This window comes from Zootermopsis nevadensis, unplaced genomic scaffold (assembly GCF_977971745.1).
Source record: "Zootermopsis nevadensis isolate Lab colony 2312 unplaced genomic scaffold, Znev_1.0 Znev_ptg000095l, whole genome shotgun sequence".
NCBI lineage: Eukaryota > Metazoa > Arthropoda > Insecta > Blattodea > Termopsidae > Zootermopsis > Zootermopsis nevadensis.
The window spans coordinates 47,607-74,247 of NW_028259226.1; the positions used below are offsets into that span (position 1 = coordinate 47,607).

At 38.6% G+C, this 26,641-nt stretch overlaps 2 protein-coding genes and 1 long non-coding RNA gene across 13 annotated transcripts; 1 reads left to right on the forward strand and 2 right to left on the reverse strand.

Moving 5' to 3' along the window:
- The first annotated feature begins 226 nt into the window (after nt 1-226).
- On the forward strand, nt 227-15,671 carry LOC147870819 (ryanodine receptor-like). 8 transcript variants are annotated; one of them, XM_087341867.1, is made up of 12 exons: nt 227-462; nt 757-942; nt 1,031-1,136; nt 2,547-2,712; nt 3,838-4,008; nt 4,455-4,625; nt 5,964-6,088; nt 6,877-7,077; nt 7,793-7,962; nt 9,044-9,234; nt 9,941-10,084; nt 14,741-15,671. In XM_087341867.1, the coding sequence occupies exons 2-12, from the start codon at nt 919-921 to the stop codon at nt 14,820-14,822; spliced, it is 1,551 nt and encodes a 516-aa protein (XP_087197993.1). In that variant the 5' UTR covers nt 227-462; nt 757-918; the 3' UTR covers nt 14,823-15,671. The 8 variants fall into 8 exon arrangements, with proteins under 8 accessions (XP_087197993.1, XP_087197994.1, XP_087197992.1 ...); XM_087341868.1 differs by having other exon boundaries at nt 227-370; XM_087341866.1 differs by lacking the exon at nt 227-462 and having other exon boundaries at nt 469-942.
- On the reverse strand, nt 4,347-5,521 carry LOC147870820 (uncharacterized). The gene is made up of 2 exons (XR_015533150.1): nt 5,207-5,521; nt 4,347-4,644 (listed from the first exon to the last, which is right to left on the reverse strand). It is a non-coding gene; the product is annotated as an uncharacterized LOC147870820 (long non-coding RNA).
- On the reverse strand, nt 14,399-26,162 carry LOC147870821 (uncharacterized). Of its 4 annotated transcripts, XM_087341881.1 has the most exons (6): nt 23,974-24,182; nt 22,009-22,176; nt 17,976-18,127; nt 17,386-17,569; nt 15,944-16,031; nt 14,399-14,443 (listed from the first exon to the last, which is right to left on the reverse strand). In XM_087341881.1, exons 1-4 carry the CDS (start codon nt 23,974-23,976, stop codon nt 17,500-17,502), a joined length of 393 nt encoding a protein of 130 aa, XP_087198007.1. In that variant the 5' UTR covers nt 23,977-24,182; the 3' UTR covers nt 14,399-14,443; nt 15,944-16,031; nt 17,386-17,499. The 4 variants fall into 4 exon arrangements, with proteins under 4 accessions (XP_087198007.1, XP_087198008.1, XP_087198006.1 ...); XM_087341882.1 differs by lacking the exons at nt 14,399-14,443; nt 23,974-24,182 and adding an exon at nt 26,064-26,162 and having other exon boundaries at nt 15,864-16,031; XM_087341880.1 differs by lacking the exon at nt 14,399-14,443 and having other exon boundaries at nt 15,864-16,031.
- Between the last annotated feature and the right edge of the window lie 479 nt (nt 26,163-26,641).

The window sequence follows — 26,641 nt, forward strand, 5'->3', positions numbered from 1 at the left end:
AAACTACTGGCATACATATATTACAGTACGTGAGGTATTGCAGGCAGCATTTCACACAGCAGGTCAACGGAGTGTGCTTCGACGTAGATCTACTTCAGATCCGTGGTCGGTAGATGGCAGCAGAGTCTGTTACAGTGCGCAAAGAATGATAATCGAATATCCCTCATTCTCCCGCAATGGCGGGATGTGTCCGCTGCTTTTCAGATGTTGCCATCCCTGCGGACGAGAAAATGGCGTAACTGTTGTGTGTCGTTTCTGTCCACTGCATTTCTTCTGTCATATATTGCGAGGTCGTGCAAGTTAATGTGACGTTATTTGAGCATTTGTTGAATTTATGTGTGTTATCTTTCCCTTGTGTGGAGGACTTAAAGTAAGAACTATTTCGAACATGTCATTTCATGCAATATACATGCACTTCAAAACTTTCGACACAAGTACAAGAACATGTGGTGGCATAAAGGAGTAATTATATTGATATTTATTTCTTTAAATGACTTCTGTTTTGAAGTGACTCAGAATATATAACAGGATTTTGTGATCACAGTGATGAGTCTTCAACTCTCATAAGAATAATCAAATTTACGATCAGTTGAACAAGTTTCTGTTTCTGAAGGAAGAGGCTGAATTACAGAGAGAAGAATGTTGGTGATTTCTATCCTACACCCTTATAAATTAATTATTGTAGCTGTGAATTTTATAACAGAATAGTAAGACAAAAACAGAAAATACAGTGGAGTCTGTATAAATTTTATACAGGCTCTCCAAGATGATATTGAAACACTGCAGCCAAATGATAACAACACAGAAACTGCTGAACAATGCTGACCGAAACTTTGCAGCAGAGCTACAATTACAAGTTGAGATACTGGTTGGGAAGTGGAAGAAGTTGGTAGAAGGAGCAAAACATTTGTTTGAAAGATGCTTTTAGAGGGAAGTAAGATGGTAAGTTGGATATTCCCACACCTGGTTTAAAACCTGGCCGTAATGTTGGAATAAAACCTGTAATTGTCTCATTCTTGCCATTTTAAAGCGAACAGCTAAAGAAAATGACCTGTCTGTGGTGAACGCATCTTTTCACGTGTCTCACTGGTCTGTGCAACCGTATGGAACTGGTATCAGCAGGATGAAGTATGTAGGTATGTATACAGCACTTCAGCTCACTAGAGAGTAATTATAATCAGGCATACTATAAAGTATAGATAGAAGATGATGGTGTTGTTCTTCCAAGTTGTGGTGCTCTGTGGATTTGGAGAAACATACTGTCTTTGAAATTTGGTGTCTTCCTATGAGTCTTCTTGATGTCACAACCCAAAAAAAAAAACATTGTCCCTTTCAAATCTATAGTTGCAACAAATGCTTCATTTTACTGGCAGTTTTAAATTTTATACTTCAAATTGATCACTTCATTTAAGTTGGTAAATGTGATTTCAATGACAATATAGAAGTTGTTACCTCAGTAGATCAATGCCAAAAATAACTTTGAAGTCTGATTCTTAACTTGAAGAGATTCTGCTTTATGATATTATGAACCTCCATTAAAATATAGTTGTATTATATTGTGGACATGACAACTGTTATATATGTATGTGTGTGTGTGTGTGTGGGGGGGGGGGATGCATGCATGTAGTTACACAAAACTGACTGCTCAGCATATACATTTAGATGATATTATTATAGGTTGTATTTGTTAACGGAAACTGAATGGTTTAGTGCTATCTGAAGCAAGATGCGTAACTGAGACAATGCACATTCATATTTCAGGTTATGTCTTTGGTGGTTATGTGTTAAGGTTCTTCCATGGGGGGTGATGAATGCCTCACCATTCCATCTACTTGGACCGATCCAACCTGGACAAAAGTAAGATTTGTGTTATTGGAAGGGATGAAATACAGTTATGAGGTATGGTCCTTTATATGTTTAGAAAGGGATTGTTTTTAAAGAAGATGGCTATCTGCTGGGATGTGGCGTCGTGTAGTCTTGCAGGTATAGACTTGTGTTTCGGAGGAGCTTACCATCTCCGTCATCAGAGTGATGATGCAGGCAATAAGCTCCTCTGAAATGTTGGTTGATATACACGATATTACATGGTGCTATATCCAAGAAACAACCATCTTCATACTCATCTTGAAATTATCAGATCTCACTGGAATATTTTTAATTTTTATAATTAAATTTTTTCATTCTAATTGTGTTAGAAATTGATTATTTAGGAAAACGGGATTTACCCTTCATGTCCAAAGTGTTAGGTTTGTGATGGTAAATTTAAATTTTTAAACAGCTGGTATGGTAATTCTGTGTAGCCAGTCGTGGTACAAGTCTGTAACAGAAACCTGGGGTATGAAGACAGAGAGTGGCCACGTGATAGTTACTCCGTTGGCAGACGCACGTGGAAATGAACACAGAAATTGTTTTGTTTTTTTGTGTTATGTACTTAGAAACATGCTTCAACCTGAATTGAAAACTGTGATTCCATTCTGAATGGTCCATATCATAGAACGCACAGCCATGGCGATCTGTTGTATGCAATTAATTGTTAATTTTTTCAGCATTGTTGTTTATGAGGGTGGCAGTGTCGCTGTGGCGACTGGAATTGGCAAGAACCAAATGGGCAGGCGGCTTCATGAACTGGTATCATCCGATGAGGATCCGCCACCTCACTACTGTTCGATACTTGGGAGTTAATGAGAACAATGAGCTCTACCTAGTAAGAAAGTATGTTAACTATGGAAGATAAATAGCATAACCATAGAATAAGAGAAGTATGGATTTTACAGAAATAGGTTGTGAAGTTGGTGGAACTGGCTCAGGGTTGTATCCAGTGGTTGACATTTGCATTAGTTGTGTTGAACCATTGGATTCTACTGCCAGTAGAGATGGCTGGCAACTGAGAAGTCACATAACCCATATTAAAATATTTGCTGATGGTTGCAGTTCAATACAATTTAACTGGATTAATAAAAACACAATACTGCTGTGAGTGTACAAGGCCCACACATGGCATGTCATGTTTTAACCTCCTCGCACTAGTCCGTAAGTCGCCTTACAGCAGTTGAAGTGCAAGGATAATTTCTTCAGAGTTGCAAAAAAGTGTTCGACCATTTCGTTCTTACTAAAAATGGCCAGCATGAGTTTATGATTAGATTTCCAGATTTTCCTGTGCCGAAGAAATTGACAATTTCTTGTTTGGTGAACTGTTTTTTCTGTAACAGGAACTCTACACTGCAGTTCATTAAATTTGAGCAAAAGCTTGAGTGCGTGCATCACCGAACACAATGGACATTAGCAACATATAATATAAAATGTATTTTTGTTTGTTTTCTGATTTCAGCTTAATTTATTTTTTTTAGAATAGAATGTGTGTCAGGAATGGGTTGCATGACTTTACAGTCGTTCTGTGCATATGCTCATATAAACAGAACTTGGGCAGAGGTGGTAATGATGTTTTAGTTTTTGTTCCTCAGAATCTGAAGCAGTTTCATTTCTACATTACATGAGATTGAGGCCTACATGCATTATATACAATGCCTGACCCATCAGTAATTATAAACCCTATAATATTAACTAGAAGGACCCCAAGAGTAAACAGTCTTGCAAAGATTTACTACAACTCAAGTATAAAATATCCTTACTATTATAGGTTTATGACTTACAGTTTTTTCTCCAATTTCTCTCAATTAGAAAACAAATGATTTTAATGAGTTTACACGTATTGTAATATCGTACGCTCTTGAACAGAACAGCTGGGCAACTGGTGTTAATAGCTTTTGCTTTGAAAGTTAGGATGAGAGTATATTCATCTGTATATTGGAAAAATGCATGTAACATTTTTGCACGCAGAGATGATGCTGCACTTGCCACGTCCACTTTCTGTTTGCGACAAGAGAAGGATGACCTAAAAGTGGTCCTGGAAGAAAAGGATCTAGAAGTGATCGGAGCTCCGATCATCAATATGGTGACAGTACTGTCATTGTGCAGCACTCAGAATCAGGGCTGTGGCTCTCGTACAAGGTCTGTATACGTATTGTCCGTCAACTAAATTGGGTCATAATAGATATGGTGGAAAGTAAGGTGTTTACTTTTCAAGTTACCAGATTTGTAACATAAGAATTTGAAATTATTATATTATATTAAATAAGTGTTGACAAAGAGAGTTGTAGTTTTACCTGACAGTCATTGCACAATGAATAATAATGTGGCATTGTAACATGCAGTTATGGAGAAACCAAATACTGTCTTACTGAAACTGTTCAGAAGCAAAATTTAAAATGTTTCTTCAAAGAAAAAATCTTGTTAAGGACACCGTAGAATCATTGCACTATTATGAAGTTTAATAAAATAAATGAAAATAAGCTGTAAAATATTTATAGCAGATTCTGTCACAGCCTAGCATTCACACTATGATAAATTAATTTTTATAAAATATTTATTCCAATACTGCACTTTCTTTCTTTCAGTCATACGAGACAAAAAAAGAAAGGAGTTGGTAAAGTTGAGGAAAAGCAAGCTGTACTCCATGAGGAAGGAAAGATGGATGATGGTTTAGACTTCAGCCGTAGTCAAGAAGAAGAGTCTAGAATGGCCCGTGTGATTCGGAAGTGCGGTTCTCTCTTCACCGACTTCATCACGTATGTGTCTTCTGATGTACTGCAACAAGGAAAATGAATGAGTGAGGGAGAGTTTTAACCTTTATTGTCCTTGCATCATGGCTTACGCACAATTCATTTGGCCGTGCATTGCAGTAGTACGATCATTGCTGAATCATCAAGCCAGTAATCTGATAATGCAACATTTAAATTCTGTATTCGTGTATGATAAAAGTTAATTGTAGCTTTGAGATAGCTTTAAAATTATATTTAATCGTATAATCTATATGTTGTTACCTTCTTGTATTTATTATTGTGCTGTATCTGTAATAGGCCTTTTGGATGTTGAAGCAGCACACTAATAATAAAGAACTTAATTAAAATGAGACCAAAGGGCCGTATTTCATATTTAATTTTTTATAGGATAGTCTGAACTTATATTGTACATAAATGTCTGAATTAATGTCATCTTTATTCGATCAATAATTATTTATAAAAATTTGAAAGGAAATTTAAAAATGTACAAGCATTAATTTGCTGTGGTAAACTTCTGATTCTCCAGGCTAATGAAGATAAGATGCATGAATAATCAAAATACATGGATACTCAAAAATATTTCTTACTGCATTCACAACTCCGCCACGGTGGTCTAGCGGTTAGAAAGCTGGCCTTGTAATCCTGGGGTCTCGGGTTCGATTCCCGGCGGTGCCCGAATTTATAACTTGTGTTGGGCAAGGCCGTGGTCTAGGCAACACGGAGTTTTCCTCCGTGGCATCCCAACAATCACACACAGAAGAAGGCAATGGCAAACCACTTCTGGATCATCTGCCAAGAACGTATATGAACAGGTCCCAGTCCGAGAAAAGGATGGAAGGATCCTGTTCATATGGACCTGTCGTCAGACAGAACACTAAACAAATAAAATAAAACTGCATTCACAGAACTTCACTAATTTCATTACATTATTTTACATAAGATACATTGTTTTGAGAATTAGTTTGCAATGGCCACTTGTTTCTGAGAACTGTTTAGACTCATAACAACAGTACAAATTTCATTCTGATTCCCCGCAACTTCTTTTTCTCTGCCCTGTGTGGGTCTGCAAAAATACTGAGCAATACATACGCACGCTTGCGCGTTCACAGAGAGAGAGAGACATGCACACTCGTGCATGTGATGATATTCAAATGTAAATACGTGCATAGACAGGCAGGCAGACAGACTGACGCATGTCATTTTCAGTGTTTTTAAATTTAATTTACATCTAAGTCATTGATGTCTTACATTTGTTCTTACCTGTGGAATTTTCAAAATAAAAAAATTGGTGTGTGGATTTCCAGTCTATGGCTTCCTATTGTAGCTGTCGTGCTTTTGTTCCAGGGGCCTGGAAGCTCTGCAGGTTTACAGACGTGCGTCCTTGTTCTTCCAGTCTGTGAATCTAGGTGAAATGGTGATGTGCCTTGAAGACTTGATTAACTATTTTGCTGAGCCTGGAGAAGAAATGGGTAATTAAAGTTTATTGTTAATAGTTCTATCCACTTTGTATTTTACAGGTACAAGAACATGATAGTACATAATAATAAATCCGTGGCTTAACAGCTCCAGAGAGCCAAAGCCGACTAACTTGACTGCTGGCCTCACGTTCACATGCCTAAGCAGAGGTGAACGATCATCCAACCAGATATAGGGTGACGTGTGGTCAGCATGACGAACCCCCAGCCATTGCTAGCTTTCCTGACCAGATTACGCTACTCATTGTAGCTCACCAATTTCCTCAGGATGCTGGGTTGGCACCGGTCCCATACGCTGGTCGAAAGCTCACAAGAAAATTTCTTCTCCCCCGAGACTCGAACCAGCGCGCATTCCGTATCGCCGGTCCGAAGCACGATGCCTCTGATCGCGCGGCTACGGCGCGGGACACATGATAGTACATAATTTCATATAAAATCAGTGGGAATTTTGTTGCATTGTTTTTCTACATAAATACTTCTGAGAGTTGGAGGTTGGTGAATTAAGGTTTGGTTATTTTATATCAGTAATTTATTTTCGTGCTTTGTTCATATCCAGTTGGATACAGAAACACAACACATTGCTATACAATTTTGAAGAAGAGGAGATTGGAATTATTTAATAATAAAGAATTTAAAAGCGCTATTAATACTTAATGATTATTAATATATATTATTGTTAACATATTGCACTATGAGGAGCTTTAAATTTAAAAGTGGACTAAAGTATAATTGCATAATTCATACTTTGAATTTTATAAAGGTTTTTATATTCAAAATTCAAGAACATGAAGAGAAACAGAATCGTCTCCGTGCCCTAAGGAATCGGCAGGATCTGTTCCAGGAGGAAGGAATACTCGATCTAATTCTAGAAGCCATAGACAAAATTAATGTCATAACCTCTCAAGGTTTCCTAGTGTCTCTGACAGGTGATGAAGCAGGCCAAAACTGGGATGTTATATCCGGCTACTTGTATCAGTTGCTCGGTGAGTCATCATGAATATTATTATAACAGTTCATAATATTACCTGAACACATGCACATTGTATTCTTAATTTATTGAATTTTTATTATGTAATAACAGTTATTCTTATTCTGTTTATGTATTTGTAGAAGTGTTCTTAGATGCGGGAGGTCTGATTTTGTATTAGCATTAATAATGAAAATATGTGTTCCAGTAGTTTGATGACTGAACAGCTGCTTACACAGCATATTCATGTATTTTCATTTGAATTCACTATTGCATCATTTTTGTGCTCCATTTATCTGGCAACAGATTTTAGGGTGCTTTTACAGCACTGACTGACTTGATTTTGTCTTCGAGTATCAGATGCCACATTTGGCATCTTGATGATTTGGTAAGGCCATTTTGTGATTGGTTTCTCATAATTTAAATAAGATTTAGATAATAAGACCGTTCAAAAAATGAGTGTTTTAAAGAGTGAGATGCAAATCACAATATTCATATGTTAAAGATAAATAAACAAATAAAAACAACGTAATATTTTTCACCACACAGAATATCAGTGCCTGTAACTACAAGAATAAGTATATTAAGAGTGCAAAACCAATGTAGAACTACAAACTGCATTACGTGTCTTACAAATAAAATGTTGGCGTACACATTCACTCCGATTCGGTATGCATTATGTGCGCAAAGTGGTAAGCTAACACACTGACATTTGTTATTGCTTTGTGCAGCTGCAATCATCAAGGGGAATCACACTAATTGTACCCAGTTTGCCGACACAAACAGATTGAACTGGTTATTCGGTAGATTGGGCTCACAGGCTTCTGGGGAAGGCACCGGGATGCTGGATGTACTGCACTGTGTGCTGATTGATTCCTCTGAAGCTCTGAACATGATGAGGGTAAGCTTTGCTTGTGAACTGAGAATGCACAGATAGTCAGTAGGCTAATGCAGTAAGTCCTTGTCGTACGGAAGTAGTTAATGTAAATAGCATTCATTGAAGCGTTGTACTCCGTACAACATTAGCATCATATGCAAAAACTTGTCGGTGAAAGGAGAGGAGTGCGTCAAGTATGGATCCCTGTACAAGTCAGATAATAGCAACTTATGTAGGTTTAAGGGGATTTTCATACTGTCCTGCCATTTCTGTAAGTGTTATGGTATTTTTAAGTTCCTGGATTTGCCATATATTCATCTCTGTTCTGGTGAAAATAAACATTCATGCTCTTTCCTTCATACTTTTCTGTTTAAGAATTACAGGATGTAAAACTTAAATCACCTATTTATTAAGCCATTAACAAATTTTAATTAAAATATATAATATAATTCAGGTCTATACACAAACTTTATTTACAGATGTTAAAATTTAAAATTTGCGCTATTCATCGTTACAACGATGTTACAATAATGCGCCTTCATTTACTACATGTTTCGATGCGAAGCATCATCTTCAGGTTTTTCCTTTAAAACTACTTTATAATACAATGCAAGTCTTTAAATTTATTCATCCGTTTTGTACATTATTATAGTATGTGCTCTGTTGTTGTTTGTGTATAGACCTGAATTATATTATATATTTTGATTATAAAACACAAACATGACGCATTTAAACCTTAAATTTTAATTGTTTTTTGAATGTACTTTTGAAGCACATTGTGGCTTAACTTTGCAAATTTGACAATTATGTTATTTTCTTGGTAGAGCTTGATGGATGTGAGCATTTTTATATCTTGTCACTTTTCTCTGCAAATTAATGTTGAACTGCCCTATGGGTAAAACAGCAGTGTCAGTTATATCTTTGTCTGGACCGATTTCGCTTTCTCCGTTTTCTCTCCAACTTACTCTTTTTGAAGCGTGAAATTCAATATAAGAATTTTTCACTGTAATTGTAGTTATGTATATTTCTCACCACAATGACAAAGAATAGATATGTTTTTATATTATTACATGTACTATTTGAAAGTATATTGCATTTATTTCAGGATGAGCACATTAAAGTCATCATTTCTCTGCTGGAGAAGCATGGCCGAGACCCCAAGGTTCTCGACGTATTGTGTTCACTATGTGTTGGCAACGGTGTTGCAGTCAGGAGTTCACAGAACAATATCTGCGACTTCCTGCTTCCTGGCAAGAATCTGCTATTGCAGACACAACTGGTGGACCGTGTTGCAAGGTCAGTCACAATTTCGTTTGATTATATAAATGTGTTGTAATTGTTTAATTTAGTCACTAAATGTTATATCAGCAGCCTCTTATCAAAGCCCAACCTGGGAGGCCAGTGCTTTGATTTTGTGTTGGTTTTTCACCATTTCCTCCAACCAGAAATATGAGGGTTTTTTCAACAAGGCAGTGTAGAGGTTATGTTATGTGAAGAAATATTTTGCATGCAAATGTGTGTACACACAGAAAAAATACAGAGACACATGCACAAGGACACACAGAGATATGCTTCTATACACGGTGGTCTAGCGGTTAGAACGCTGGCCTTGTAATCCTGGGACCTCGGGTTCGACTCCCGGCGGTGCCCGAATTTATAACTTGTGTTGGGCAAGGCCGTGGTCTAGGCAACACGGAGTTTTCCTCCGTGGCATCCCAACAATTACTCCATTCACACACAGAAGAAGGCAATGGCAAACCACTTCTGGATCATCTGCCAAGAACGTATATGAACAGGTCCCAGTCCGAGAAAAGGATGGAAGGATCCTGTTCATATGGACCTGTCGTCAGACAGAACACTAAATAAAAAAATAACAACATCCCATGGATCAAAAAGTTAGACTTATGATTCCACATAAAATGTAATTCCTTATAAAATGTTTAATAATTGATAATTTTATGTTAAGGTTATGATACATAATTGAAACCTTTTGTACCTCCAGTGTGAGGAGACCAAACATCTTTGTGGGAAGAGTGAAAGGATCTTCAATGTACCAGAAGTGGTATTTTGAAGTAACAGTGGACCATGTTGAACAGACAACCCATATGATGCCACGTCTTAGGATTGGCTGGGCAAACACTGCTGGGTAAGAGTGAATATTACTGTACGTGTTCTGTGTATTCTTAATACACATTGAAAATATAGATATCGTGTATTAGTCCATGAATTGACGTTCATCTGTGTGATGTTTGTGCCTTAATGTACGTTTCCTTCTGCGTATTTATATGTGTGTGGGAGATGGTCAGAAAATTCATATACTGTTTCCCATGTGAGCTTCCTAGTTATCATGGTCACACATTCAAAATAGTGAGTGACTGTGTCACTGCTGGAAGAATTCCTGTGACCTGATGTGCCACCTCCTGTGCTTGATAGAACTTACATGTCTTCAAGAGGGTTTCATTCTTGAAAACAGTAACTTGCAGGGACTAGATCTGGAGAATAATGATGTTATGGAAAAAGAAAAAAGAAAATGTTCAGAAACTCCATATGAAGGCAGACTGATGAATTGGTCCGATGTTATTGTGAGGCAGTAGTTCCCAAATTCCAACGTGGGGGTGTTTGTGGTGGATGGTTCTTACAGACAGTAGAGAATATGTCCGCATATGGTATTGATGAAAAACCATCGTAGATACGTAGACGCACGCAGCATCGCCTTCGCCTCTAGCAAGCTGCTCCCTGGGTGATAAGAGTTTCTTGCAGTTTCGGACTTGACATTTGGGTTGCGGACCACATTACGTTACGTGTATTGTTCATTATTATAACTCTGTTCAGAACACTTGGAGCAGTACCAGGTCTGTTAGAAGTCACATTTCCTGTAATGAGGCTCATTATTTTTGCTGATAATACAGTGAAACCTCGATGCATCGTTTTCGGCGGGGGTGGGAAATAAAAACGATGAATGCGGGAAAACGATAGATGCGGGAAAGCATTAAAAATTTTAAAAAAAACAATGTTTCTCTTTCAAAGTTACTTCTTTTTACCAAAAAAGTCTTTAATGGACAACTGGTTTGTCGAAACTTCACGTTTTAGGCCAAACAGAGCCCTTTCCACGTTCAAAATGTTTTCCTCGTCACGTTCACTAATATTACGCGCATAAAAGAACGTCTTCACTTTTGCCAATGCACCGTGTGCTTCGGCAAAACTCGGCAAAGCTTCGGGCTCGCATTCGTCGTCTTCGTCTTCCTCACCACTCCAACCCCCTTTGCGGACAATAACAGGAAGAATGGAAATACTATTACTGCCGAACTCAACGAAACGTAGCTGTAGAAGACCCTGAACCGCTGGAAAGGAGATGAATCAGAAGAATGAAAAGTGCCGCCCGCCTTTCCTTTGTACTTGTAATAAAAGCATTTGTGAAGAAATTCACACTGCACATGCCATCTGGCATCGCTGGAACGAAATATGAGTGCACCCTAATTTAACTCGTAAAATTTCTGACAATGAGCACCCCTCATTCCAAAAGAATCTGTGCTGGTTGGGCGACATAACAGGTTACCGCTACTGCGTATTCCAAAAACATTGTGCGTCTTTCGGTATTAATTTATCTCAAAACCCAGCATTTTAAATTCTCAGAAACGATCATTGCGGGAAAATTGTGGGGCGGGACTAAGATTTTTGAACGATCGATGCGATAAAACGATAGTTCGAGGAACGATAGAAGCGGGAAAATGTAACATTATTTTATATGGGATGTATTCGGGACCGAACAAAACGGACGATGCATCCGGGAAAACGATAGTTCCGGGAATGATGGATAGAGGTTTCACTGTATATTATATAACATAATTACATGATACCTTATACAATGAAGACTTTATACATCTTAAAACATGAAAAAGTTGTATAAAGATATGAACATAAAGTGGCAACGAAAGAGAAAAGTCCTTCCATGTGAACAAAATTGTTTTGTACTTAATTATTTCAAAATTTCTCTTATTCAAGAGCTCACAATGTCCGGTCAGCATTTAAAGCATCAACCTGTCTCAAGCAGGGAGGCTAAATTTTTTCTCTGCTGTTTCAACAAGAATGGTGAGATTGCTAAACAGCCACTCCTTGCGCGCACTCTTACATGTGTGGCACAAATAAAAATCTTCTTGTACTCTAAGGTACCCGTTTTCACAATGCACTGACATAACATCCCTCTTTAAAAAAAAGTCTGCAATCCTTGAGTCTGGGATGAGAGTTTGGTGGATATCTTAAATATCAAATGGTAACCATATTTATAAAATATGATAAATTAGTTTTTCCTTCCTCTGTCAACAAATTTCAGAGTCTTTTAATTTTGAAATTTAAGCTTTCTTTAAATTTTCCCATATTCTGATTCACTAAAATAATTACACCAATGGTCCTAATTAAGAAAGACAGCTTATTCTTGTACCAATTAAAAGCATCAACCGTAAGAAATTGTAAGGTACAATTTTAGGGTAGTCGCCTCTTGCATAACGTCCATACCAAATTACATCCAAATGCATCAGATGTTCTCAACTTCAGTCATAAGGGCAGCCCTACATGTGTTTATTTCAGGCTTCAGTAGTTTGCTAGCAGTGGGTCAGTTTGGGAATAGGCAGTGACAGCCCACAGCAGCATTAGAAATTTTGAAATTGACTTACAACACATATTCATAGTTTGCTTTACCCAGTGTTCAAAGTTTGCTGGTCAAAGGTCAAACACAACTTACGATGATCTATTCCTCTTTAAATTCAGCAGTGCATAGCCCCAACCAAGAGTTCTGGGAGACTCCTCTTCCTCCACATCCTGCAGAGGAGGAACTGACACAGGTAACCTGTTTTGAGTGCGAAAACTTGCCAGTATAGATGCTCTGCCAGAACCACGACTCACGGTTACTGCAGATGGGGGACCTGCAACCACTACAGCTGCAGCTCCCGACTGTTACAAAGAGAATCAAGCTCATAAAATGATAAATTACAGACTCTTCAGTCTTGACATCTACAAATTCATAAAAGGGCACAGGCGGAAGCCAACTAGAGATACCCAAAGCTAAATACCGTACAACAAAAACATTCACAATGTAAAAAAGACAAAAATTTTACCAGCCACACATAATAATTATTCAGGGCAATTACAAGAGACACGGGCCAAAATTTAACATAGTTATCACTTAAATTCTATAACAAACCCACCAACCAAAAACAATTCACCGTACAGTCACAAATTAATGAGTACATTTACAGCATACACAGACATAAAAGCAAACTCAGCAACCAACAACTGACCACAGTCACTTCTATGAAAAAAGTAAGATGACCTGATATTGCAGACTATACTTGTTATGTACACCTCCATTTTAAAACTGACAGTTTTAAATTTACTTATATGATAATAAACAAAGAACATATTTCGTTTGTTTTCATTCATATTAACTTTTCCACTAGTTGTCTTTCAATCACACGGACTGTTCTTTCCAAAGCCCAATTTACAAAATTCAAATATATCCAGTTACAACTGTTGTCAGTACAAGCTAACACTCCCCAATCACTACAGTTTCAATCTACAGAAATTATTTATCTTCTGAATTCTTTGTTCCTGAACCCCTGTACTTCCACTCTTCTACAGAAGGCCCTCAATATCTTTCTGCTTCCCAATCCAGTGCTTTCTATATCCGCCGTCCACTATTTAAAACCTTCGTTTCCATATCTGTCACTGGGTATTCATATGTCATCACGTCACCACTTGTCTCGCATGTCATATACATAACGCTCAGCAGCATCAGACTATAAGGAACACCCCCCCAGCGAGAGGTTCAGAAATCAGTTCTCTGTCAATTCTGACCATTGGGACTATTCTGCATAATATGAAAAATTTCAAGCATCAATTCCTGCAAATCCTTCCCACCCACATGGTTACCAGAACCATGTCGGCTCCAAAATGTCAACGCCGCCTTTCCTCAACCACATGCTCCTCTCCCATTGGACAGCAGCCCATTCCTCCACTCCACCAACCAGCCCCATCAAATTTATATCACCACTCACTGCCTTCCCTATATACAGCCTCGTGAACTTGCCCTTGCCCCATCTCGCAGCCATCTTGAAAATGGCAACTGAAATGTTTTCCAAAATTCAATGTGGCTCTCACCCAAAAGCTGAAGTTACATATCAATTCCTTGCTTACAGAAAATTCATATAAAAAGATAAGGATAAATAGTAGAGGGAGAAAAGGAAGAAGATACAGAAAGGAAGAAATAATATTACATTACAGCCAAATGTGATATAAAAGAAATTAAGAAAACTGACGTCATACAAACAGTGCCACTGGAGGCAAACAAACTCTCTGATTTTGGATGCAGCAAAGTGGCAATTCTCTGCGATAGCTACTTAAGTAGGTTCAGAAACACTACACTCACCCACTCATGTTCATCAACACCCTCCATCCCATCCTGCTCAAGCTTCAGATTCACTTCCATTCGACTGCCAACTGCTCGCTGAATCTGCATGACAGAAAAATCTTCACTCACAAAATCACCCATTCTGCTTCTAATTGCATAAAACTGCCAAACTTCAGCGATTACAGTGAACATTATGTTTCAATGTACCAACACAAAATGCAGACTTGCAAGTTTACAAAATCCATTAATCTATTCTGCACATACAAAACTGCCACAAGGTAAGATGTTTAATGGTATCAGCTAAAGAGATTATTTAATGTAAAAATGAAACATTATGGATTATGTACAAATAGTGAATTGGTTAAAGACTTAGAACATGAAGTCCTGGTCTACTTTCAGGTGGTATTTTGGCAAATTCCTGATAGTCTGTCTCCTGGATGAAGTGCAAATTCAGGACCTCACACATGTAAAGCAGGAGTGATTACCAGCATACTACAATTCAAAAGCCTGGATCAATGATGCTGATGAGGATTATAATCAAGTGTTTCCAGATTAGTTAAGATGAAAACATATGTTGAGACACTGAGACGAAAATGAAAACTCTACACGCAAAATGCAAATATTTAAATTCATATACAAAGGATAAAACTCATATTTAATCAAAAAGCAAGTTAAAGGGCACCAAAACTATGCTATAATTTGGGACTTAGTTTCTGGAGGCCTGGCTTCAATCCTAGTCTTAGGGCAGTCCATATGGAACATGTTAATTTTTCTCATCATTTGCATAACATTTCTTCAATGCCATTAACTTTACTTCCATTGTGAATATTTATTTCCCTATATTGGAATCAGTTCATGTGCTGCTGACCTCCATTTAGAATCACGTACTTACAATGGCGTAACCATATAATATCCAACGACGAGTTGCAAAGCTAAATTTTCTAACACTTTAACTTCAATACAGTAATGATATGGAGCAACAACTTTACAGCTATGCTGTCACGGAGCGTCACACGCTTACTCGTACAAGTATAAAAAATTGTTATCATTATTTCACACTGAATATTTGAAATATTTTTTCAAAAGATATTTTTGAATTATACAAGCAGACTCATCACGCAGTTCTCCAAAAGAGAAAGTATCTACAGCTAAACTATGTTCCTTTGAGTCATTATAGTTGCATTAGGATTGTCCTCTATAGTTTTGACAACTAGCACTGACGTACCTAAACACTCGTAAGATTTAATTCTGCTTGCGTAAGAAGGAGACCAAAGATCTGCTATTCAAATCCTACGTAAATATTGGCTTGATAAATAAATAAATAAATATATATCACAGTTTAGAATGTCGGCAATGCGAATGGAACTTCTTTTTCCTTCCAGCATAATTTACAGATGTTTGCAAGTGCAGTTATTTTAAATTATTTGTTTAAATAATAATATTGAGGTACAAATGTCATAATACCGTCAAATGTGAAGAGAACATAATTTTTTCTGCACAATGCAGCATCCAATGAAACTGATGAAGCTTATTTACGAAGGGAGGCACTGACAAGACAAACACGTTTGAGCATACAACCAAAACAATTAAGTTACAACTTACAAAGTGCACCCAAAAATACTTTCACGGTGGCTAACTTTGATGTTACATTTCAGCCCGGATGGAAGAATGTTGTTTTCTCTGTTGGTGCCTGCAAACACAAGATAAAGTTTACTTCCTAATAATTAAGTCACGTTTAAAAACCAGACTGGCACAAATATTTTATAGTTAACCTGAAAGTACCGCATTTACATCTGATTTATGGTAAATGTAATGAAATGTATCAGAAATGTTTAAATAATTTTCTGGTTCTTATGTTACATGGTGAATCATCACTAAAGAAACTTCCAAACACTTTCTGTTACGTCACTGCAATCAGAGCTTTTACCATCTTTCTTATTATCTGAAATAACTATTCAATGATGTGGAAAGCTCAAAAATGGTAATTCTGACACAACTTTGCAAGATCCATCGTTCAACGTGTAATTATTTTAAATTATAAAAAGCTTAAAAACTATTTCCATACATTATGTATATTTAAAGAACCAGGGCCTGTTTTAACGTGGCCGAGAACAATCCCCAGAGGGAATCTTCGATCAAATAAATTGCAGATAGCGTCTAAGCCAGCTGAGCCACCACCAGCTTCTCAAGGAGGATTCTCGTACGTCAATTCAATAATACGTTTCTAGGTTCCCACTTTCTAGAAGAGCATTTATTTCTGAAACACAACAGCCTTCATATTTGCGTAGAAATAACAGACTCCACTCAGCGGCCTTCCCTCCCTCCAACTCTGTGTAAAGAAACTCCTCTACTTCCCCGCATTGCCCCTTAATTCAACTCGAGTTCCCCCCTCTCCCACCCCAAGAAGAAAATAGACAATTTGACCATCAGCCAAAGTGATCCCGCTTTGTTTTTTGGTTTCAAATGGTTATCTTGTGGGTTTATGCACCATGATAATTTGGTATCAGATTACAGACTCTTCTGTGGTAAATCCTGCCTCCATCTTCAGTGCGCTGCTGGTGGCAAAGCCATCTTCACGCTTCTCGCCGTGAGAACCCGAAATCTCACTCAGTTGATGCGAATCAGCATGAAGTAACAGGGATCAAAGTGGAGGGGGAATACGTTTTTGCTTTTGGAATGGAGGGATGGACGGGGCATACAGCACGCGTCGAATAGAAATAAATCAAAACATGTTTGTTAGGAACCCACAAGGGAGGAAACTCCTTGCGGGGCCCAGAACAAGGAAGAATAATTAAAATGTATTGGAATATGAAAAGCCTCTGAAACTGCTCTTTAAGTGCAATTTCGAATACGAGGCTCCGTTAAAACGTGCGTTTTGGGGTTACTCTTGCATGGGCCACCCCTCGGAAAATCACGATTTACGAAAATAAAGTGTACAATTCCTGAAATGAGATTTTTGGCGACATTGGAGGTTCTGACGGCGGTGAAGACGTGGCTTAGTCGTCGCACTCTTGAGCTGTGTCTGGCTCAAGACTCGATCTTACCGGGGAACAAGTTGGGCGTTGACTCGATCCAGTGGAGGCATGTGCCAATTATGTTGGCAGCAATGCCGACTGTATATATGAGAATCTTCACCCAAAGGCGGACCGTTTCAATGTTTACCCTGGGACAAGGCCACTGGAAGCAGCAGCACTCGTGGCGACTGAGGCAAATGTAGAAGCGTGAAAGCTGTGGGAAATAAAAACAAAGGCGAGTCAGTTTACATTTCGTAACTTACAACAAAGCGATACCCGTCACATCTGAAATTAAATGTTGACTTAAAGTTACGCGAGTGAATCGAAATTACGCTATTATATTATTGCTATGTACTTACAAATTAATTGTGACCAAAGGAATTTCCAAACAGATCAATCGAGCATCGATTTCTGTGCAGTAGATTAGCGGCTTAAAATGGCAGGCCAAAGTAAAACAGATAAAGATCCCTTGGTCCTGTCCTCATATTTTAAACTGGAGTCTGCTTATTACAAGCAGGATCATCGCGGCAAAGAATCTCGTAGATCGTTCAAGGCTTAGACAGGAACAGAATGAGCGTGCGAGCAATGAACACGGAAACCTAAGACTACCTGTCACTTACCCCGAATAATACGCCGATGCCATTAGAATGAAGCCGGCGGTGTTCGTGCGGCCATCCATAACGGCAGCATAAACCGCCACTCCCTGGTTAATCAAACCAGCGATTAAGACGACCACCGCCAGAAACTTGGAAAATTTCTTCAGGCACGGGTGCTGTAAAGTGAAAGTGCAAATATTTTGATCCCTGCGATCAAGATCTGCAATTACGTATCTTGATCGATGATTTATGCGTCACTTAGGGACACTCCAGCACCCTGAACGGGATATTTATTTACCTTTGAATAATATTTGTCTCTGACAATAAGAAGTTCTTAAATTATCCAGTTCATAAAAAACGCTTTCTCAGCCTACATCCGGCAATTATCCCGGAAGAACCGAGGAAAATCCGGTTTTCTAGACGAGTTTTTGCTTACATTCAGACCCGGGTCATTTTGATTTGCTAATTTCTCTCTCCGTGCGTGTCTTTTAAGGGCAAATACGCAGTTGAATGCCTGCGTGCCTCATTCTCGCTCGTGAAGGAAATGCCGGACGCCTTCCGAGTTCTTTACGTGAATGTGGAGTCTTTCAAGGACGAACAATCTGCATAAATTCGACTCTCCCACCTCTAGCGTAGTTTTTCGAAATTAAAGAAAGTAATTTCTCTGGGAAAAATCACGTGACTGTACCATTAGGTCCACTTATGAGTAATGTTGAGAGTAACCAATCGACGTAGAGCCCACACAAAAGTATTTTAGTTGTAAACAATTCGGAATAGCATAACCCACACCCATGACCTACCCGACTGATCTAGAATTAGGATTAAAAGATCACTTTCATTTAATTGACCAATCATTTCGTTCCTTTGGTAACTTAAGCTTCATTATTTACAGCGTGCCAATGTTTGTTTATGTCGATGTTTGTCTGATTTAATTGTCACATTTTGGTTTAATTCTTCGCTAATTTTTCCATGTGAGTTATCGCACTGCAGAGGCCAGAGAAAAACGAAGTTCATTGACAAAAAGGGTTAGCAAAAGAAGGCCTGCTGTTGTACTCCAGTTGACTTATCGTTATGTTACCTCCTACTGCGTCGGCCGCCCGCCACGCCAACTACTACTTGGCCTCAGATTTTCCTCAGTCACTCAACTCAGTGACTGTCGCAACTGCGCGACTTTGTATGTGAACATGAGAGGATAAAAAGATTGCAAACAAAGAACAGAATCGCTCTCACGCAGCGAGCGTTTGCTTTGTTTCTGCCTTCAGCATTTTTCATTGGTCGAAATTAATCGACAGGCAAGTTGGCGCAGGTCGACTACACGCGTCGAAGTGTCTGACATTCTACGATTGGTTATGGAATTATCCAGAATTCAGAATTACTAGATCGGAGTTTTTAAAAATTAAAATGTAGATAATAGCTCAAATGTAAGAGCAATAACCTAATGAGGCAACAAATCTCCTTTGCTATCAGATAGAACAGTCTGCGTTATTTCTACCCATCCCTCTCATCAATTGATTCCAAGTTTTGTCTCTGTAAATGCAACATCGGAAGAAAATTTTACATTTCACTTTTATTCGGAGGCTAGCCGGGACCTTCGCGATTCTTGGGAGGAAGCTCTGTCCCCATCTTCAGGGTTCTGATGTGACTGGATCCTCGGAAGTCGCCTGTGCAACTGCGTGCACTGGTCCCGAGCAGGAAGTTACACAGGTGACTTCCGAGGATCCAGTCCCGTCAGAACCCTGAAGATTGGGACACAGTTTGTTCCCGAAACGTCGGTTTACTGCTGTAACCAGTTAACGCGGCTGATTACTTATAGTATTGTGAATGTGGGCATTCGTCCATCCGCACATAGTGCTTAAATTTCACTGCATTTCAAACTTAACAGCTTCAAAGTTTGAAAGTCAATTTTAATCCATTTCTACGCGGTTTCGTCAACGCGCACAAAAATTCTTTCGCCAATTTGGCAACTGTGTGGGTCGCAGCTTTTATCAAATGAGATACCCATTTGGCAACACTGCTGCATCGTCAGAGTGATGAATCTGTTTTATCGATTGCGTTCACAAGAGTCGCCACTTGGCATCCGTCGATACGTCATCGAAAAGGTACCAAATATTACGGGAGTTTTCTTTTCTCAAATTGAAGCCCGTCGCCTCTGTGAAGTTCGACTAGTGACAAAGTGTTTGGGCAGAAGTGATATTCAAAAACTTAAGCCACTTTTCCAGGATCCTTTACTTTTTCATTGTTTATTAGAAGAGATGGCGTCTGATCTGATAAATACGAGGCTGGTCCACAAAGTAAGTTTCCCTGGGGCCGTTTACAGAAACAAAACACAATTTCATGGAAATATTTATTGCAACAGATACAGCAAGTGTCCAGCTATTTTTCAACATATTCGCCACCGGAATTGAGACATTGGTCATACCGTGGGACCAACTTTTGAATACCTGTGTCGTAGAAGTCTACCGCCTGGGATTGGAACCACTGTGTGACAACCATCTCCGCCTCTCTGTCATTCTCAAAACGCTGACGCTGACCGGACAGGAATTTCTTGAGGTGTAGGAAAAGATGGAAATCACTGGGAGCGAGGTCCGGGCTGTAGGGTGAATGATTAAACACCTCCCAGCTGAACTCCTGCAGGAGACTTGCTGTCCGTCGAGCTGTGTGCGGCCTAGCGTTATCACTGACCGCACTTCACAGTCGGCGGGAGCTGGAATAAGAATCTCCATCTTCAACAGCTGCAACGATGCTACTGTGAGAACGCGGGAAGTACCGTTAGTGCATGCGCCATGCTACGTCATTGCTCTATCACGTACGCACAGTCGCTTCGCGCAATATAAGGTTTGCTAGCTGTGGGACGAATGGGAAACTTACTTTTGGGACGCGCCTCGTATATTTTTCCTGTCTCCCTTTCTATTACGTTCCACTTTGTTTTTATTTCGTCGTCTGATTTTGCTATAAGTCTCCTGTAATGCTGCTTTCTAGCCCCTTTTATAACATTATTCACAATTTTACAATTCTTAATATAAAACGCTCTTGTGTGTGGCTTTCCTAAAGCCTAATTTAGTTTAATGTCAATCCACAAATAAAACTATTTCACTTAATGTCAGTCACACGACCACAAATAAACAGACATAACCCAAATTCACCCTCTCAGGGGCTCGCGTCTTGGGAGTGCGGGGAGCAGCGCTCCCGAGGTTCATGAGCTACCCAGTGCCTGGGGGATGTAAGTTCGGGGACCTGGATTTCCAGGTTGGGGGTTGACGACCCCCACCTTGGAAAAAGCAATTCTGTTGAGAATTCCCAAAAAATGTGACAACCTAGCAAGAACATGGAACTCCGATTAGGAACGTGTAATTTGCTTTCATTATATAGAAGTGGGGCGCTGGAACAATTAATTGAAGTAACAAATGATTATAAAATTGACATTCTTGCCATCCAAGAGATGAGATTGGCCAGAATTATAGTTGCCATAAGAATTTACACAATTCACAGTCCATAAAATAGTGAGACATCTTCCAGCCTTTGATATGAAAGAATGTCAAATAAAAATGCGAGGCAGATTTCATGATTATAGCTATATATAGCTATGGCAGCGTCAGAAAGACACTTACTTACGCATTCTTTTTACTCTGTCAATGAATTTATGTTGTTTACAAATAAGTGGTAAATTTTCTTCTGTGTGTAATGGGTAGATCTATTTGTAGCTTATCATTTCTTTAGGTGAATCCTTAGTTTGTATTATGTGAAATTTATATAATGGTACGAATTGTACTTTATAATATGTATTGTATTATTATGACTTTTTCCACATCCTATCGTCATCTGACTGTCTTATGGATCCATGAAATGCAACTCAATATGAAGCAAATTTTTATGTTTTGCAGAAAACAGTACATTTTGTGAGAAGCTCAAGCTCAGAAGTTAGGTTTAAAGTGCATGCGCGTGCAAGACAGACACAGAGAAGAATTTTTTTAATGCACGGACACTAAATTTCACTAAAATTGCAGAATCTCGCTTTGAAAACAGAAGACGATGCTAGAACCCGTTTCTGAGGACTTACTCGGTCTCGTTGTTGTTGTAGTACTGCGTTTTCATTTTTTAGGTCTTGTAGTATTTGTGCTTGTTGTGCTTTGAAAACAGAAGATGATGCTAGAACCCATTTCTGAGGACTTGCATGGTCTTGTGGTGGTGATGATGATAGGGGTGGGTCGTCTTGTACTGGGTTTTGCTGTAGAAGAAACACAAACCCTTAAGTTATAATTTTACAATGACACGTTTTTTATAGAACTTATACTCACACCAAATTTCACTAAATTTGAAGAATCTTGCTTTGTAAAGACTTACCACCTGCTCCTGATATAATAACTTGACATAAGTTAGATCCACATCTCCAATCTGTTCACTGTTATTAATAGTTCTCTTTAGTCTAAGCCTTTGTAACTTGAGTAAGTTTTAAGATAAGAATAGGTCTAATGAGTTATCAGGTAAATGTGGCTCCTGCCAGAAAGAAGTCTGTAAAGGTATATTATGTGACAACTGTAATTGGTGGTTCCACTGGGAATGTGCCAACATCACTGTTAATAATGTAGATGTAGCTAAGCCATGGTTTTGTTTGATGTGTAACCAGGCCAGGTTAGTTAGGGAACAGGAGAAAACTATTTTGGATCTACGGAGGGAGTTGGCTTTGGCATATGATCAGATTGCTAGTTTTAAAGCTGATAACAGCTCTAATATTAAATGTAACTATTCGTCCACTCTTTGGACTGATTTTAAGGCCAAATCGCAACGCAGAAACAAAAGTCTTTGCTCCAGTAAGGGTTCAAAATTTACTGTTAAACTGCGCAACAAATTTGAGGCTTTGACTGTGTCGGAACCTTAAGGTGCTGCTCAGTTAAAGGAAAAAGATGCAAAACAAATTGTTAAGAATAAAAAATGTAAGAAGGTCCTGCTCTTAGGCAGTAGTCATGGTAGGGGACTATGTGAACGTCTTCAATCAGTCCTAGGGGATGAATATATGGTTACAAATATATTCAAACCCAATGCTACACTTGGCAATGTTGTTGGGGAACTAGAAACACTAAGCAAGGATTTCACTAAGGATGATAATGTAATTATAGTGGGAGGACCGGGAAATAGCCTTGACATGGACCGAAATTACAAGATTGAAAATTATATGGACAGCATTGCCAGGAAAAGCTTACATACTAATGTTGGCCTTCTCGAGCGGCATGACAGGCCTCATATGAGCAAGTGGGTTAGGAGTGCAAATGTGAGACTTGAGCGTGCGCTTTGGAATGCGGACAGATCGCACATTAGATTAATTGATGTGCCATCTGTGAATAAATATGACCACACCAGACATGGATTGCACCTAAACTCAAGGGGTAAGGAGAAGCTTGTGCAACTCATTGCCAATGAGATTAGGAGCAAACCAAATACTGGTAAGATTCCTGTTATCACTGGTGTAAGACCTAGGCCTTTTTTAGGTTAAGGCCCAAATGTATCACTAAATTCCTGAAAGATATCCAAGTCAATGTAAATAAGCCAGTTCTAAAATTAGATCACAATCAAAATGAAAATTTCATGTTATATCATCAGAACATTAGAGGCCTTTCAACCAAAAACTTAGAAACCACCCAGAAAGAAAATCTCCTGGTTTTCCATCAGAACATCAGAGGACTTTCCCCAAAAACTGAAGAATTGATAAGTGCCAAATTACCACATATTCTTTGTCTAACTGAACATCATTTGAAAGCACAATACAATATACATACACTTCAGAACTTTCTGTCGAGCCACCGCCACGTGGAAGCAAAATTAATTAAATTTAGATAATATGATAAACGTATTACACAAAATTAGAAATTCATATTACTTTCGCATTAATTAGATGCCAGAACTTATATTTTATTAATCATACGTAATAACGTATTTCACAGAGGTAGCACATCCATTCGTGAAAACCATTTCAATCAATCACAAAAATTCCTTAAAATATCTGAAATGAGCAAAATATAGAACTCACCATTGTTGTAATAGATAATTTGATGACTGATAACAAAAAACAGTTTTAATAGTTAAGCGTTTCCAGCACCCAAGTACTTAACACACACTGACAATGCAACCAAATGACGCTGTGCATTGGATATATAGAAATTCTGGCGGCATAGAATGCAGACATCTCATTGGTTAGTATGGGTGCGGTCCTCCAAGACACGACACCTTATTGGCGAATTTAAACAGGAATCATTTGTACAGCAATTTAATCTATAAACGATTAAAGCATAAAGTATTAATAAAGCCATAATCTATTATGAAACAATTCATTTTAAAAACAAATATCAATCAAGATATTTGTTTATTTTAAACGGCTTTACAAAATTGCGTACATAAAATATTTGGGGTGGGGTAAGATGATGGAATAGCCGCTGTTGCATCAGCTCCGTATACGCCACAATAATTTACCTTAAGGCAGGGGTGGCCAACCCAAATGATCTTTCGGGCCACTTTGGAAATGCATCATAACTCCGCGGGCCACATATAAAATTATATATCCCCATATTAGATTTAGATACACTATAGACTTTTTTTGGAGTGAAAAATTGAAACATAACGAGTTATTATTATTGTGTTTACTATTATTCTTACATGTAAACGTAGATAATATAATAATAAAATGTTCATGGCGGGCCACATGCGGCCCGCGGGTTGGTCACCCCTGCCTTAAGGTATACTTTGGCTGCACGCGACAGAGACAAGCGACCGAGACAGGCGACAGAGACGGCAGACGGACACATCGCAGCTTGTCGACACACACTTTTGAGGTGACGACCGAGACATGCGGCAAAGTGTTTGTTTTCTTTGTTTTGTTGAGACATACGTGTACATATTCTGTAAAAAATGAGTACAAAAATGCTTCTAAAAACGTTACTCGAAGAAGAAGATGATGTGTTGCTGTGTTATTTGTTGCGAAAGAAACAAAGAAAACCTATGAGTTCAATATTCAAAACCAGACGTGAAGAAGGATCTTTCTGTCGGTGGTCAGTGGTCGGTTTTCTGCTACTGATTCTACCAATTGCTCATCTTGGTCACCAGTAAATTTAATTTCTGCCATTATTTTACTCAACAACACACGTGCTGCCTGAGCCCGTCGCGAGACACTACTGGTCCGAGAGCGGTCTCCTGTGCTTTGTCTCGCGCTCGTAATTGTACTTCATACGATTGTACAGAGAGCAGACAGGAAGCGACCAGTCTCGGTCTCGTAACTCTGTCGCCTGTCTCGGTCGCTTGTCTCTGTCGCGTGCAGCCAAATTGTACCTTTAACCAAAAATTGTCAGCTATTATAAAAACATGTAATAGTGGTTATGTTTTCTTGTGTAATTAAAATTAAAAACCTGAATTTGTGAAAGTGGCAGATATATGGTTTAGTTTCAAGGGTTTCTGAAAATCATTTTATTATTTTTAATTATATGTGATCTTACTCAGTGAAACAGTAGATGCGAGCATGCATTTAGCATTCTGTCGCGGCTGTGATTCAGCTCATCGTTGCATTGGTAACAGTGACTATGATAGTACACAGTGATGGAACAGCTTGTTAGATCCTGTGGAACATCTATTTGTTTTTGTAGATTATATTTACTTTATAGTCTGTGGAGTGCTTTATTTCAGGAGAACTGTGCTGGTGTAGATTTTGACTTTGCTTCTTAAACACTTCATCTAGTATTCAGTCCTGGTTTCCAAACGAAAGTGTTTATAACAAAGTAATGAATAATCCCGCCGCTGCAAACCAATTGTAACGTTCTACTTTGGATAGATTCGTTTGGGTTTAGTCTTACTCATGTGGTAGCGTGGCTTGGCAAGTTCCCAAGGATGCTGATGTCAGCTTCAACATGCTCACCAAATATGATAATACGTCCATGAGGCTACAGCTTGTTCCCTAAGACTATCACATTTATTTCTAACACTAAGTTCTACATAAATTTCACACTTAAGTTAAAACATTACCTTCTTAATTTAGTCTAATTCACTTTATCCTTAGTACACTCTAATTACGTAAATCTTGAATATTTATTAATCCACCCGTACTGTACGTGGATTCATCTCCTCAGCGCTCACCTGTTAAAAGTAGCCCGATGAGCTGCACCTTGGTCATGATGACTCTCGTGACCTCCTGCTATCTTCGAAGTTTCATCCCTTCTGTTCTTGATCTCTCTTCAACTTTCCTTGTCAACTTTTCCCTTCTGCTGACTGCCTAATGACTACGTCTGCATTTCCCCTGAGAGTAAGGTGAACTAGCCTTGCTGCTTTCCTCTAGACAGGAAATGAATCAACACATTCCTACATGCAAATGTCTACTATACTTCATTCTAACTACGTTCAATTTTCTACGTTCCTAATTTACAATATGTTAACTAAAATTAATTCACTACACAAAATTAAAAGTGGAGGAGACATTTACTGCTTCTGTGAACCTTCTCCTGAAACAGAATTCCCGCCAGCCTCCACACACTCCCTAACCAAGGCTTCAAGGCCCTCACGAGCTTCTGTTAACTCTACTTTTTCCATAACCGCATCATTCAGGAACTCCTGAACGTGGTCTCTTTTAAGGTACATGTGGTTAAATGTGCTGATAAAGCCATCACATACCTGGGGCAATGGCGGTTGTGTTGGTCAATGTGCATACGGCACGCTCT